This window comes from Salvelinus alpinus, chromosome 25 (genome assembly GCF_045679555.1).
Source record: "Salvelinus alpinus chromosome 25, SLU_Salpinus.1, whole genome shotgun sequence".
Lineage (NCBI taxonomy): Eukaryota > Metazoa > Chordata > Actinopteri > Salmoniformes > Salmonidae > Salvelinus > Salvelinus alpinus.
In genome coordinates, this window is record NC_092110.1 from 46,865,231 (window position 1) to 46,879,700 (window position 14,470).

Sequence of the window (14,470 nt, forward strand, 5' to 3'; positions counted from 1 at the left end):
GATCACCAGTGAAGAAATTCATAGAGCGCAAGTGTCAAGATCAGAGGGTGTGTTGTGATCGTTTTGGCACCTTTCAGATGGGTGCTACACATTGGTAGAGGAAGAGGTTTTCCCATTACTATATAAAGCGCTTTGAGCTACAGGAAAAGCACTCCAATCAATTATTATTATTATTATCATAACCTATTGCCAAGTGTCCCTTGTAAAATAGGTCTCAATGGGACTTCCTGGATAAATAAATGTTTAATGATAACCTCCTGCTGTTTGTTTGTGCTTCCCCTGTTGCTAAGGAAACATGGTACTGGGACAGTAGTAACGTGACAGAGATGGTGATGAGTGGAGTGAAGTGTACAGGTAGGGTTGCGAAACTCCCGGTAATATACCAAAGTTATCAGAATTTATATTGAACTAAATGCTTTATTTACATAGTTTACATGTTATGAAAATTCCTTAAAATTCACATTTTCAGATTAGTTTACTGGTAAATTTAGAAAAGTGTCTAATAACATCCCCTTCCCTTTGTATAGGAAATGAGATGTCTCTGAGCCACTGCCAGCATCACAGGACTGTCAGCTGTCAGAAGACTGCTGCCAAGTTCTCTGCCGGGGTCATCTGCTCAGAGAGTGAGTTCCTGAAGGACCTGTTGGGCTGGATAAGGGTTTCTTAGCTCCAAGTGTTCCAGGTGTTTGTAAGGGCACGGATGACAGACCGGTAGGATTCCAGTTGAGGTGGTTTAATAACGTTGATTCACATAGAGCAGGAACGGCACAGTGAATGGGCTAAGGCACTTTAAGGTACGGCTTGACAATTGTTTTAACCAGGAGTGTGTTTAGTTCTGAAAAAGGGGAAATTAAGTACAACATTGAATGATATAATGCACGAGTTCTCCTGTCAATCAATCAATCAAATGTATTTATAAAGCCCTTCTGACATCAGCCGATGTCACAAAGTGCTGTACAGAAACCCAGCCTAAAACCCCAAACAGCAAGCAATGCAGATGGAGAAACACGGTGGCTTGGAGAAACTCCCTAGAAAGGCAGGAGCCTAGGAAGAAACCTAGAGAGGAACCAGGCTATGAGGGGTGGCCAGTACTCTTCTGGCTGTGCCGGGTGGAGATTATAACAGTACATGGCCAAGATGCTCAAACGTTCATAGATGACCAGCAGGGTCAAATACTAATAAGCACAGTGGTTGTAGAGGGTGCAACAGGTCAGAACCTCTGGAGTAAATGTCAGTTGGCTTTTCATAGCCGATCATTCAGAGTTAGAGACAGCAGGTGCGGTAGAGAGAGAGAGTCGAAAACAGCAGGTCCGGGAGAAAGTAACACGTCCGGTGAACAGGTCAGGGTTCCATAGCCGCAGGCAGAACAGTTGAAACTGGAGCAGCAGCACGGCCAGGTGTACTGGGGACAGCAAGGAGTCATCAGGCCAGGTAGTCCTGAGGCATGGTCCTAGGGCTCAGGTCCTCCGAGAGAGAGAAAGAAAGAGAGAGAGAATTAGAGGGAGCATACATCAATTCACACAGGACACCGGATAAGACAGGAGAAGTACTCCAGATATAACACGCAGGATATAATCCACCAAAGCACAGCCCCACACTTCTAAAACCAGACTGAAGCGTTTCGTATACATTGTTAGTCTTCAGGAAAGGCAGAGAATTTCCGCGCAACAGCTTTTTTTATTTTTTATATTGAGAGTAATGGGAGATTCGATATAGGCCGATAGTTTTTTATATTTTCTGGGTCAAGGTTTGGCTTTTTCAAGAGAGGCTTTATTACTGCCACTTTTAGTGAATTTGGTATACATCCGGTGGATAGAGAGCCATTTATTATGTTCAACATAGGAGGGCCAAGCACAGGAAGCAGCTCTTTCAGTAGTTTAGTTGGAATAGGGTCCAGTATGCAGCTTGAAGGTTTAGAGGCCATGACTATTTTCATCAATGTGTCAAGAGATATAGTATTAAAACACTTGAGTGTCTCTCTTGATCCCAGGTCCTGGCAGAGTTGTGCAGACTCAGGACCACTGAGCTTTGGAGGAATATACAGATTTAAAGAGGAGTCCGTAATCAGCTTTCTAATGATCATGATCTTTTCGTCAAAGAGGTTCATGAATTTATCACTACTGAAGTGAAAGCCATCCTCACTTGGGGAATGCTGCTTTTTAGTTAGCTTTGCGACAGTATCAAAAATAAATGTTGGATTGTTCTTATTCTCCTCAATTAAGTTGGAAAAATAGGATGATCGAGCAGCAGTGAGGGCTCTTTGATACTGCTCGGTACTGTCTTTCCAAGCTAGTTGGAAGAGTTCCAGTTTGGTGTGGCGCCATTTCGGTTACAATTTTCTGGAAGCTTGCTTCAGGGCTCGGGTATTTTCTGTGTACCAGGGAGCTAGTTTCTTATGACAAATATTCGTTGTTTTTAGGGGTACGACTGCATCTAGGGTATTACTCAAGGTTAAATTGAGTTCCTCCGTTAGGTGGTTAACCGATTGTTGTACTTTGACGTCCTTGGGTAGGCAGAAGGAGTCTGGAAGGGCATCTAGGAATCTTTGGGTTGTCCGAGAATTTATAGCACGACTTTTGATGATCCTTGGTTGGGGTCTGAGCAGATTATTTGTTGCGATTGCAAACGTAATAAAATGGTAATCCGATAGTCCATGATTATGAGGAAAAGCATTAAGATCCACAATATTTATTTCACGGGACAAAACTAGGCCCAGAGTATGACTGTGGCAGTGAGTAGGTCCAGAGACATGTTGGACAAAACCCACTGAGTCGATGATGGCTCCAAAAGCCTTTTGGAGTGGGTCTGTGGACTTTTCCATGTGAATATTAAAGTCACCAAAAAATGTGAATATAATCTGCCATGACTACAAGGTCCGATAGGAATTCAGGGAACTCAGTGAGGAACGCTGTATATGGCCCAGGAGACCTGTAAACAGTAGCTATAAAAAGTGATTGAGTAGGCTGCATAGATTTCATGACTAGAAGCTCAAAAGACGAAAACGCAGTCATTTTCTTTTTTGTAAATTGGAATTTGGTATCATAAATGTTAGCAACAGCTCCGCCTTTGCGGGATCCGCGGGGGATACGGTCACTAGTGTAACCAGGAGGAGACAGGCCTCTTTTAACACCGTAAATTCATCAGGCTTAAGCCATGTTTCAGTCAGGCCAATCACATCAATATTATGATCAGTGATTAGTTCATTGACTATAACTGCCTTGGAAGTGAGGGATCTAACATTAAGTAGCCCTATTTTGAGATGTGAGGTATCACAATCTCTTTCAATAATGACAGGAATGGAGGAGGTCTTTATCCTAGTGAGATTACTAAGGCGAACACCGCCATGTTTAGTTTTGCCCAACCTAGATCGAGGCACAGACACAGTCTCAATGGGGATAGCTGAGCTGACTACTCTGACTGTGCTAGTGGCAGACTCCACCAAGCTGGCAGGCTGGCTAACAGCCTGCTGCCTGGCCTGCACCCTATCTCATTGTGTAGGTAGAGGAGTTAGAGCCCTGTCTATATGACAGAGCAACAACATGACTGGTATTCACTAATAAAGATCAAAGAGACCCCCACATTACTACAGGCAGCACAGCACAGCAGATGTTTTATGCACCCGTTACTTTCACATTGATGTCGGCTTAGGTGGCGCGTCCAATAGTCTAGGGGAAGACAAGCTTCCCCTAAAGTCAATTGAATTCAATTAGCCAAAAGTAGCTATATAATTACTCGTTGCTATACATAAATAAATAAAATCATTCAAAATACTACACCAGAGAGCATGATTTGGCCACAGAGGAGCATTAGCTTCGTCATTTAAACAAAAAAGTGGATCGTATTAAGTGCGCGTTTTGGGCAACGCGCACGGCAAATAGCCTACCAAGTAGCTGATTGTTGAGTTGCAGCTGTCATTGAAAAGCCGTTTAACTATCGCAATATTTCTAAATACAATCGTAGGAAAAACATCGTTTAGAAAGCAAATGGTTATTGCTGAAAAGAGAAGACAGAGAAAAAACACTAATCTAGCTATCAAAATTCTCAACTCCCAACAGCCTCTTCTTGACACCTGCGTATAACCGGCGAGAGCATATTCACTGTCTTTATCATTGGATCAGTTCCACTGGTCACCGGAATGTTTTTTGGGGGGAAATTATTCTTTCCTCCAGGCTAGATTGATGTCATATGGTCCAATTTGCGTCTCCTCTTTTCGTAGGGCTAGATGGTCACGTTCAAGACAAGGTTGTTTTTACTGATCTGTTTGTCAGTAGGGTAGGTTACTAGAAATGTAAATGAAATGTGTTTCTAAAAGGCCACATTTTCCCAGGCAAAGAAAGGACAAACGTCTCTGAACGTCCCTTACTCTGTCACTGTGCGGCTCAGCCGTCCATTGTTGTCTGTTTTGCTAACAGGATGGAGTTATATTATTAGCCTAAATGAGGACTATCCAATCTACTCATCACATTAGGAGTATCAGCGTATCTAACAGTAGTCGGCAAATGCGATGATTAGATGCATTCAAACCTTTATTATAAATGTGCGATTTTATGGTGAAAAAATAGCTCCCCCAAAAACTTGAAGGTCACACGGACGTTGGTATTTGAAGTTGGCTGTGTGACTTGGACAGTGTGTATTATGCATCTATTTCACACTGCGACTGTATGCGCCGTTCCACAAGTAAATTAGTCATTTTATGATGAGGTTGAGTAGTGGTTGACACATCCGTTCCACAGACCTTTAAACCTGACAGTGATGACCACTGACTGGGGTCATTTTTGTTTGTTTCTGATCTTCTCCAAATGTCAGTTTAGAGTTTATAAATTGTGTAGAAATTCAGTAAATTATCTTCCCACACTCTGAACTGACTCTACTCTGACACACCCTGAACTCACCCCACTCTGACACACCCTGAACTGACCCCACTCTGACACACCCTGAACTGACCCCACTCTGAACTGACCCCACTCTGACACACCCTGAACTGACCCCACTCTGACACACCCTGAACTGACCCCACTCTGAACTGACCCCACTCTGCTGTACCCTGAACTGACCCCACTCTGCTGTACCCTGAACTGACCCCGCTCTGACACACCGTTCCTCTCCTCCTCCTCTCTCCTCCCAGCGGCGTCTGACCTGGTCCTGAATGCTCCCCTGGTCCAGCAGTCCGTGTACATTGAGGACCGCCCGCTCCACATGTTGTACTGCGCAGCGGAGGAGAACTGTCTGTCTAAGTCTGCCGCTAGTGCTAACTGGCCCTACGGACACCGCCGCCTGCTGCGGTTCTCCTCTCAGATCCACAACATCGGACGGGCCGACTTCAGGCCCAAGGCTGGACGCCACTCCTGGGTCTGGCACGCCTGTCACGGGTAACTATGGCAACCTAATCATGTAGCGCAGCGGTTTCCAACCTGTGGTCTGCAGGTGGTCCGCCAATTATTTTCAATAAAATAAAAATTATAACAGTTGGGAGTATTTACGATATAATAGTAGTTTTACATTACCTTAACATTACATTACCTTTAACAATACATTGCCATTACCTTTAACCATGCATTACATTTAACCATGCATTACCTTTAACACCACATTACCTTTACCTTACCTTTAACACTACATTGCATTTGACAATACATTACCTTACCTTTAACAATACATTACCTTTACCTTACCTTTAACAATACATCACCTTTACCCGTACATTACCTTTGACAGTACATTACCTTTAACACTACATTACATTTGGCAATACATTACCTTTAACAATGCATTACATTTGGCAATACATTACCTTTAACACTACATTACCTTTAACAATACATCACCTTTACCCGTACATTACCTTTGACAGTACATTACCTTTAACACTACATTGCATTTAACAATACATTACATTTGGTAATACATTACATTAAACAATATATTAACTTTAACAATACAAATTGTTTACAGTAATAATAGGCCTTTAATCTGTTAATAACTGATAACATTGACTCTCAATTTGACTGCCAAGATATTGAAAAATATTTCAGCGAATGGTGGTCCTCGAGCTGTTAGACGGTGATTTGGAACGGGGGAAAAGTTGGGACCCGCTGATGTAGAGAATACCTTCAACTGTCTACTTAATAGATGGGTTGGCTGACAACGTCACGGAACCGATGCGCGTGCTTCCAGGGGGCAGGAGTCAGTCTGTTGTTGTCATTCTGGATGGTCAGATCGCTAACGACAACGACAAGAAACTGTCATGTGGGGAATCGGAAGTGACTGGTTGCAGCTGGTTTCATCTCGTTCTTGATACCATGTCTTGTTTTGAGGCGTTTGACTGTGACAATCTTTGTTTTTTTTTACATTTAATATGTTTTCAATAAACATTGGAGATTAAATATAACTTCAATGTTGTCAACAATTTAAGCCAAACGTGTGTTTTTTTCCCCATAGTGGCGCACACATCAGTTTAATTGCTAATCAACCTCCCCGTTTATACGATTGCAGGTTGTAGGTCTGCTGAGCGCAAACTTGAACTTTGTGAAAATTCTGTGCAACTTCCAGTGCACGTTTACTGTGAACGCTGAGGCTGTACCCGCTTTAAGTTACAGTTTTACTGTGAACACTGAGGCTGTACTCGCTTTAAGTTACAGGTTTACTGTGAACACTGAGGCTGTACCCGCTTTAAGTTACAGGTTTACTGTGAACACTGAGGCTGTACCCGCTTTAAGTTACAGTTTTACTGTGAACACTGAGACTGTACCTGCTTTAAGTTACAGTTTTACTGTGAACACTGAGGCTGTACCCGCTTTAAGTTACAGTTTTACTGTGAACACTGAGGCTGTACCCGCTTTAAGTTACAGGTTTACTGTGAACACTGAGGCTGTACCCGCTTTAAATTACAGGTTTAACAGTGGTCAAGTAGACTACTGTGGCTATTTGATCATAATGTAGGCCTACCAGAGTGGCCTACCATCAAAAACAACGGAGAAAATGCATCTCATAACATTTTAACATGGAAATAGCTGTTCTATCATTCAGCCTACTGTAGGTGGTGTTCAATGTAGGCCTACATTACATGAGACTTTTGGGGGAAAAACATGCAGGACTTGACATGAACCTGTTTATCCACTTGTCCTTTAGACAAGGAGGTGACTGAACATTTTGTATTGTTTGATGCAAGAAACCCCTTTACAAACTAAAAATGCATCGTTATTCCCATAACATTATTACTGAGAATCAGACAAATTAAGCTACCCTCTGCCTATTGGCTATTTAGCTTATTCAATAATGTTGACAGGGAAAACTCTAGAACAATGGTCACCAACATTCTCTGAGTCAAAATGCCGCTCAGATTGTTTTTTAACATGACTTTAAAAAAAAAAATTAACCAATGAGGTTTGTGCAGTAACCTATAGGCCCAATACATTATCACCACATATTGGCTTTGCTTGAATTTCCCTGCCAATGAATGCATTGTTGCTCTGGCAATTAAAAAATATATATATATCAACATTTGAGGTAGGCTATATGATCCCACCGGGATCCATTGTTGTATTACTTGTGAAGCACAGCTGAGTAAGAATACATTAGCTTTATATTTTACGGGGACGATGGTGCCTGTATCTGATAGTCAGTCTCAGCAGAGGGAGAGAGCAGCAGACTGAGGGTCTGTCTCAGCAGAGGGAGAGAGCAGCAGACTGAGGGTCAGTCTCAGCAGAGGGAGAGAGCAGCAGACTGAGGGTCTGTCTCAGCAGAGGGAGAGAGCAGCAGACTGAGGGTCTGTCTCAGCAGAGGGAGAGAGCAGCAGACTGAGGGTCAGTCTCAGCAGAGGGAGAGAGCAGCAGACTGAGGGTCTGTCTCAGCAGAGGGAGAGAGCAGCAGACTGAGGGTCTGTCTCAGCAGAGGGAGAGAGCAGCAGACTGAGGGTCTGTCTCAGCAGAGGGAGAGAGCAGCAGACTGAGGGTCAGTCTCAGCAGAGGGAGAGAGCAGCAGACTGAGGGTCTGTCTCAGCAGAGGGAGAGAGCAGCAGACTGAGGGTCTGTCTCAGCAGAGGGAGAGAGCAGCAGACTGAGGGTCTGTCTCAGCAGAGGGAGAGAGCAGCAGACTGAGGGTCAGTCTCAGCAGAGGGAGAGAGCAGCAGACTGAGGGTCTGTCTCAGCAGAGGGAGAGAGCAGCAGACTGAGGGTCTGTCTCTCAACATCTCTCCGCTCCCTCTTTCCTCCACTGACACTGACCAGAAAGGGACACCGTCTTCCAGCTGATGGTGAAACTCGAGTCACACTGCATTATTTCTTCCTCATGCACCAATTCATGTTGTTCCTCCTATGACCAGAGGAGTCTTCCTCATGCACCAATTCATGTTGTCACTCCTATGACCAGAGGAGTCTTCCTCATGCACCAATTCATGTTGTTACTCCTATAACCAGAGGAGTCTTCCTCATGCACCAATTCATGTTGTTCCTCCTATGACCAGAGGAGTCTTCCTCATGCACCAATTCATGTTGTTCCTCCTATGACCAGAGGAGTCTTCCTCATGCACCAATTCATGTTGTTACTCCTATAACCAGAGGAGTCTTCCTCATGCACCAATTCATGTTGTTCCTCCTATGACCAGAGGAGTCTTCCTCATGCACCAATTCATGTTGTTACTCCTATAACCAGAGGAGTCTTCCTCATGCACCAATTCATGTTGTTACTCCTATAACCAGAGGAGTCTTCCTCATGCACCAATTCATGTTGTTCCTCCTATGACCAGAGGAGTCTTCCTCATGCACCAATTCATGTTGTTCCTCCTATGACCAGAGGAGTCTTCCTCATGCACCAATTCATGTTGTTACTCCTATGACCAGAGGAGTCTTCCTCATGCACCAATTCATGTTGTTCCTCCTATGACCAGAGGAGTCTTCCTCATGCACCAATTCATGCTGTTACTCCTATGACCAGAGGAGTCTTCCTCATGCACCATTTCATGTTGTTCCTCCTATGACCAGAGGAGTCTTCCTCATGCACCAATTCATGTTGTTACTCCTATGACCAGAGGAGTCTTCCTCATGCACCAATTCATGTTGTTACTCCTATGACCAGAGGAGTCTTCCTCATGCACCAATTCATGTTGTTACTCCTATGACCAGAGGAGTCTTCCTCATGCACCAATTCATGTTGTTACTCCTATGACCAGAGGAGTCTTCCTCATGCACCAATTCATGTTGTTCCTCCTATGACCAGAGGAATCTTCCTCATGCACCAATTCATGTTGTTACTCCTATGACCAGAGGAGTCTTCCTCATGCACCAATTCATGTTGTTACTCCTATGACCAGAGGAGTCTTCCTCATGCACCAATTCATGTTGTTACTCCTATGACCAGAGGAGTCTTCCTCATGCACCAATTCATGTTGTTCCTCCTATGACCAGAGGAGTCTTCCTCATGCACCAATTCATGTTGCTACTCCTATGACCAGAGGAGTCTTCCTCATGCACCAATTCATGTTGTTCCTCCTATGACCAGAGTCTTCCTCATGCACCAATTCATGTTGTTCCTCCTATGACCAGAGAAAGTGAAATATTCCTTGATATTAAAAAAGACCCAAGCCGCTAATAATAACATCAACGCCTATAGATACACGTTCCTCCTAATTCATTACTGCTGCAGTGCTTGTTGTAGCGCTGAGTGGAAATAGGAAGAACGCACATTTTATGGCTTATAAAAGTGTTGACTACAAAGTGTTGACTACAAAGTGTTGACTACAAAGTGTTGACTACAAAGTGTTGACTACAAAGTGTTGACTACAAAGTGTTGACTACAAAGTGTTGACTACAAAGTGTTGACTGCAAAGTGTTGACTACAAAGTGTTGACTACAAAGTGTTGACTACAAAGTGTTGACTACAAAGTGTTGACTACAAAGTGTTGACTACAAAGTGTTGACTACAAAGTGTTGACTACAAAGTGTTGACTACAAAGTGTTGACTACAAAGTGTTGACTACAAAGTGTTGACTACAAAGTGTTGACTACAAAGTGTTGACTGCAAAGTGTTGACTACAAAGTGTTGACTACAAAGTGTTGACTACAAAGTGTTGACTACAAAGTGTTGACTACAAAGTGTTGACTACAAAGTGTTGACTACAAAGTGTTGACTACAAAGTGTTGACTACAAAGTGTTGACTGTGCTGAGTAAGAAGTTAAACATGAAGTCAGTCATAACAACAGCAGCTCGTTGCTGTATTCGTTGACCGTCTCTCTCTAGTCGTGGTTTTAAACGTTTTGGGAATCTCACAGTATCAACTTTGATATGGCTTTCTTTTATGCCTGTTACAGACACGGTCATCTGAGCCATCTGATTGGCCAGCGGTAGGCCTATAGTGCACTTGATTTGCTCTCTGGGCCCGCCGGGAAGGCAGAATTTGTACATTCAGACACATGAAATGGTTCAAAATAGCAACAGTTCGGCCTACCCGGCACGCAGGGCAGCGGAATCAGGTGCACCTACCGCCAACAGCCTGAGATGAATACAAAAAAAATAGGAACACAAGGCTTTATCTTTGTTTTGTTTTTACAGAAATCTCATAGATACCCCTGACCTATACTCTCAGATCAGATACCCCTGACCTATACTCTCAGATCTGATCCCCCTGACCTATACTCTCAGATCTGATACCCCTGACCTGTACTCTCAGATCAGATTCCCCTGACCTATACTCTCAGATCTGATCCCCCTGACCTATACTCTCAGATCAGATCCCCCTGACCTATACTCTCAGATCTGATCCCCCTGACCTATACTCTCAGATCAGATTCCCCTGACCTATACTCTCAGATCAGATTCCCCTGACCTATACTCTCAGATCAGATTCCCCTGACCTATACTCTCAGATCTGATTCCCCTGACCTATACTCTCAGATCAGATACCCCTGACCTATACTCTCAGATCTGATTCCCCTGACCTATACTCTCAGATCAGATCCCCCTGACCTATACTCTCAGATCAGATTCCCCTGACCTATACTCTCAGATCAGATACCCCTGACCTGTACTCTCAGATCAGATACCCCTGACCTATACTCTCAGATCAGATACCCCTGACCTATACTCTCAGATCTGATTCCCCTGACCTATACTCTCAGATCAGATCCCCCTGACCTATACTCTCAGATCAGATACCCCTGACCTATACTCTCAGATCAGATACCCCTGACCTATACTCTCAGATCTGATTCCCCTGACCTATACTCTCAGATCAGATCCCCCTGACCTATACTCTCAGATCTGATCCCCCTGACCTATACTCTCAGATCAGATTCCCCTGACCTATACTCTCAGATCAGATTCCCCTGACCTATACTCTCAGATCAGATTCCCCTGACCTATACTCTCAGATCAAATTCCCCTGACCTATACTCTCAGATCTGATTCCCCTGACCTATACTCTCAGATCAGATTCCCCTGACCTATACTCTCAGATCAGATTCCCCTGACCTATACTCTCAGATCAGATATCCCTGACCTATACTCTCAGATCAGATACCCCTGACCTATACTCTCAGATCAGATACCCCTGACCTATACTCTCAGATCAGATTCCCCTGACCTATACTCTCAGATCAGATATCCCTGACCTATACTCTCAGATCTGAGGTTCAACTGTTTTCTGTCCCCTATGCAGCCACTACCACAGTATGGATATCTTCACCCACTATGACCTGCTGTCGTCCAACGGGACCAAGGTGGCTGAGGGACACAAGGCCTCCTTCTGTCTGGAGGACACGGAGTGTCACGAAGGTGAGTCTGGGAGGCAAACTTATCAGAACAGAGTCTACTGTAGGTCCAGCCAATCAGAGTAGACTATTGGAGGTCCAGCCAATCAAAACCTCCTTAACTGGAGGGCCACCCAATCAAAACATACTCCACTAGAGGGCCAACCAATCAAACTGTCTTTATTTGGGTGTTAAGATCAAGGATATCTTATCCAACATTCAAAGTGGAACATTCTGTATCCTGTTTTGGAGGATGTGTAATTGTTCGTGGTAGTCTAATTGGTGTAATCTGTGTTCTCCAAGTATCTCTAAGCGGTATGAGTGTTCTGTGTTCTCCAAGTATCTCTAAGCGGTATGAGTGTTCTGTGTTCTCCAGGTATCTCTAAGCGGTATGAGTGTTCTGTGTTCTCCAGGTATCTCTAAGCGGTATGAGTGTTCTGTGTTCTCCAAGTATCTCTAAGCGGTATGAGTGTTCTGTGTTCTCCAGGTATCTCTAAGCGGTATGAGTGTTCTGTGTTCTCCAGGTATCTCTAAGCGGTATGAGTGTTCTGTGTTCTCCAGGTATCTCTAAGCGGTATGAGTGTTCTGTGTTCTCCAGGTATCTCTAAGCGGTATGAGTGCTCTGTGTTCTCCAGGTATCTCTAAGCGGTATGAGTGTTCTGTGTTCTCCATGTATCTCTAAGCGGTATGAGTGTTATGTGTTCTCCAGGTATCTCTAAGCGGTATGAGTGTTCTGTGTTCTCCAGGTATCTCTAAGCGGTATGAGTGTTCTGTGTTCTCCAGGTATCTCTAAGCGGTATGAGTGTTCTGTGTTCTCCATGTATCTCTAAGCGGTATGAGTGTTCTGTGTTCTCCAGGTATCTCTAAGCGGTATGAGTGTTCTGTGTTCTCCAGGTATCTCTAAGCGGTATGAGTGTTCTGTGTTCTCGCGGTATCTCTAAGCGGTATGAGTGTATCTGTGTTCTCCAGGTATCTCTAAACGGTATGAGTGTTCTGTGTATTCTCCAGGTATCTCTAAGCGGTATGAGTGTTCTGTGTTCTCCAGGTATCTCTAAGAGGTATGAGTGTTCTGTGTTCTCCAGGTATCTCTAAGCGGTATGAGTGTTCTGTGTTCTCCAGGTATCTCTAAGAGGTATGAGTGTTATGTGTTCTCCAGGTATCTCTAAGAGATATAAGTGTATCTGTGTTCTCCAGGTATCTCTAAGCGGTATGAGTGTTCTGTGTTCTCCAGGTATCTCTAAGAGGTATGAGTGTTATGTGTTCTCCAGGTATCTCTAAGAGATATAAGTGTATCTGTGTTCTCCAGGTATCTCTAAGCGGTATGAGTGTTCTGTGTTCTCCATGTATCTCTAAGCGGTATGAGTGTTATGTGTTCTCCAGGTATCTCTAAGCGGTATGAGTGTTCTGTGTTCTCCAGGTATCTCTAAGCGGTATGAGTGTTCTGTGTTCTCCAGGTATCTCTAAGCGGTATGAGTGGTCTGTGTTCTCCAGGTATCTCTAAGAGGTATGAGTGTTCTGTGTTCTCCAGGTATCTCTAAGAGGTATGAGTGTTCTGTGTTCTCCAGGTATCTCTAAGAGGTATGAGTGTTATGTGTTCTCCAGGTATCTCTAAGCGGTATGAGTGCTCTGTGTTCTCCAGGTATCTCTAAGAGGTATGAGTGTTCTGTGTTCTCCAGGTATCTCTAAGAGGTATGAGTGTATCTGTGTTCTCCAGGTATCTCTAAGCGGTATGAGTGTTCTGTGTTCTCCAGGTATCTCTAAGCGGTATGAGTGTTCTGTGTTCTCCAGGTATCTCTAAGAGGTATGAGTGTTATGTGTTCTCCAGGTATCTCTAAGAGATATAAGTGTATCTGTGTTCTCCAGGTATCTCTAAGCGGTATGAGTGTTCTGTGTTCTCCAGGTATCTCTAAGCGGTATGAGTGTTATGTGTTCTCCAGGTATCTCTAAGAGATATAAGTGTATCTGTGTTCTCCAGGTATCTCTAAGCGGTATGAGTGTTCTGTGTTCTCCAGGTATCTCTAAGAGGTATGAGTGTTCTGTGTTCTCCAGGTATCTCTAAGAGGTATGAGTGTTCTGTGTTCTCCATGTATCTCTAAGCGGTATGAGTGTTATGTGTTCTCCAGGTATCTCTAAGCGGTATGAGTGTTCTGTGTTCTCCAGGTATCTCTAAGCGGTATGAGTGTTCTGTGTTCTCGCGGTATCTCTAAGCGGTATGAGTGTTCTGTGTTCTCCAGGTATCTCTAAGAGGTATGAGTGTTCTGTGTTCTCCAGGTATCTCTAAGAGGTATGAGTGTTCTGTGTTCTCCAGGTATCTCTAAGAGGTATGAGTGTTATGTGTTCTCCAGGTATCTCTAAGCGGTATGAGTGTTCTGTGTTCTCCAGGTATCTCTAAGCGGTATGAGTGTTCTGTGTTCTCCAGGTATCTCTAAGCGGTATGAGTGTTCTGTGTTCTCCAGGTATCTCTAAGCGGTATGAGTGCTCTGTGTTCTCCAGGTATCTCTAAGCGGTATGAGTGTGCTAACTTCGGAGAACAGGGCATCACCGTGGGGTGTTGGGACCTGTATCGCCATGACATCGACTGCCAGTGGATCGACATCACCGACATCAAACCAGGAAACTACATCCTACAGGTGAACATCCTCGTCTTCTGTTGCTGTTAAAACATCGTGAGGAGGCCCTGAATCCGACTAAACTTAGAAAAACTTGAAACTGCGTGAGGTTATAAACAG

At 44.0% G+C, this 14,470-nt stretch overlaps 1 protein-coding gene across 5 annotated transcripts in view; it reads left to right on the plus strand.

Moving 5' to 3' along the window:
* The window catches only part of LOC139554043 (lysyl oxidase homolog 3B), an 88,334-nt gene that overhangs the window by 63,349 nt on the left and 10,515 nt on the right, over positions 1-14,470 (plus strand). For all 5 annotated transcript variants that reach the window (XM_071366954.1, XM_071366949.1, XM_071366950.1 and 2 more), the window contains 5 exons: positions 291-354; positions 528-623; positions 5,126-5,369; positions 11,651-11,766; positions 14,235-14,371. In XM_071366954.1, coding sequence (XP_071223055.1) covers positions 291-354; positions 528-623; positions 5,126-5,369; positions 11,651-11,766; positions 14,235-14,371 — 657 coding nt within the window. The remainder of the gene's footprint in view (positions 1-290; positions 355-527; positions 624-5,125; positions 5,370-11,650; positions 11,767-14,234; positions 14,372-14,470) is intronic.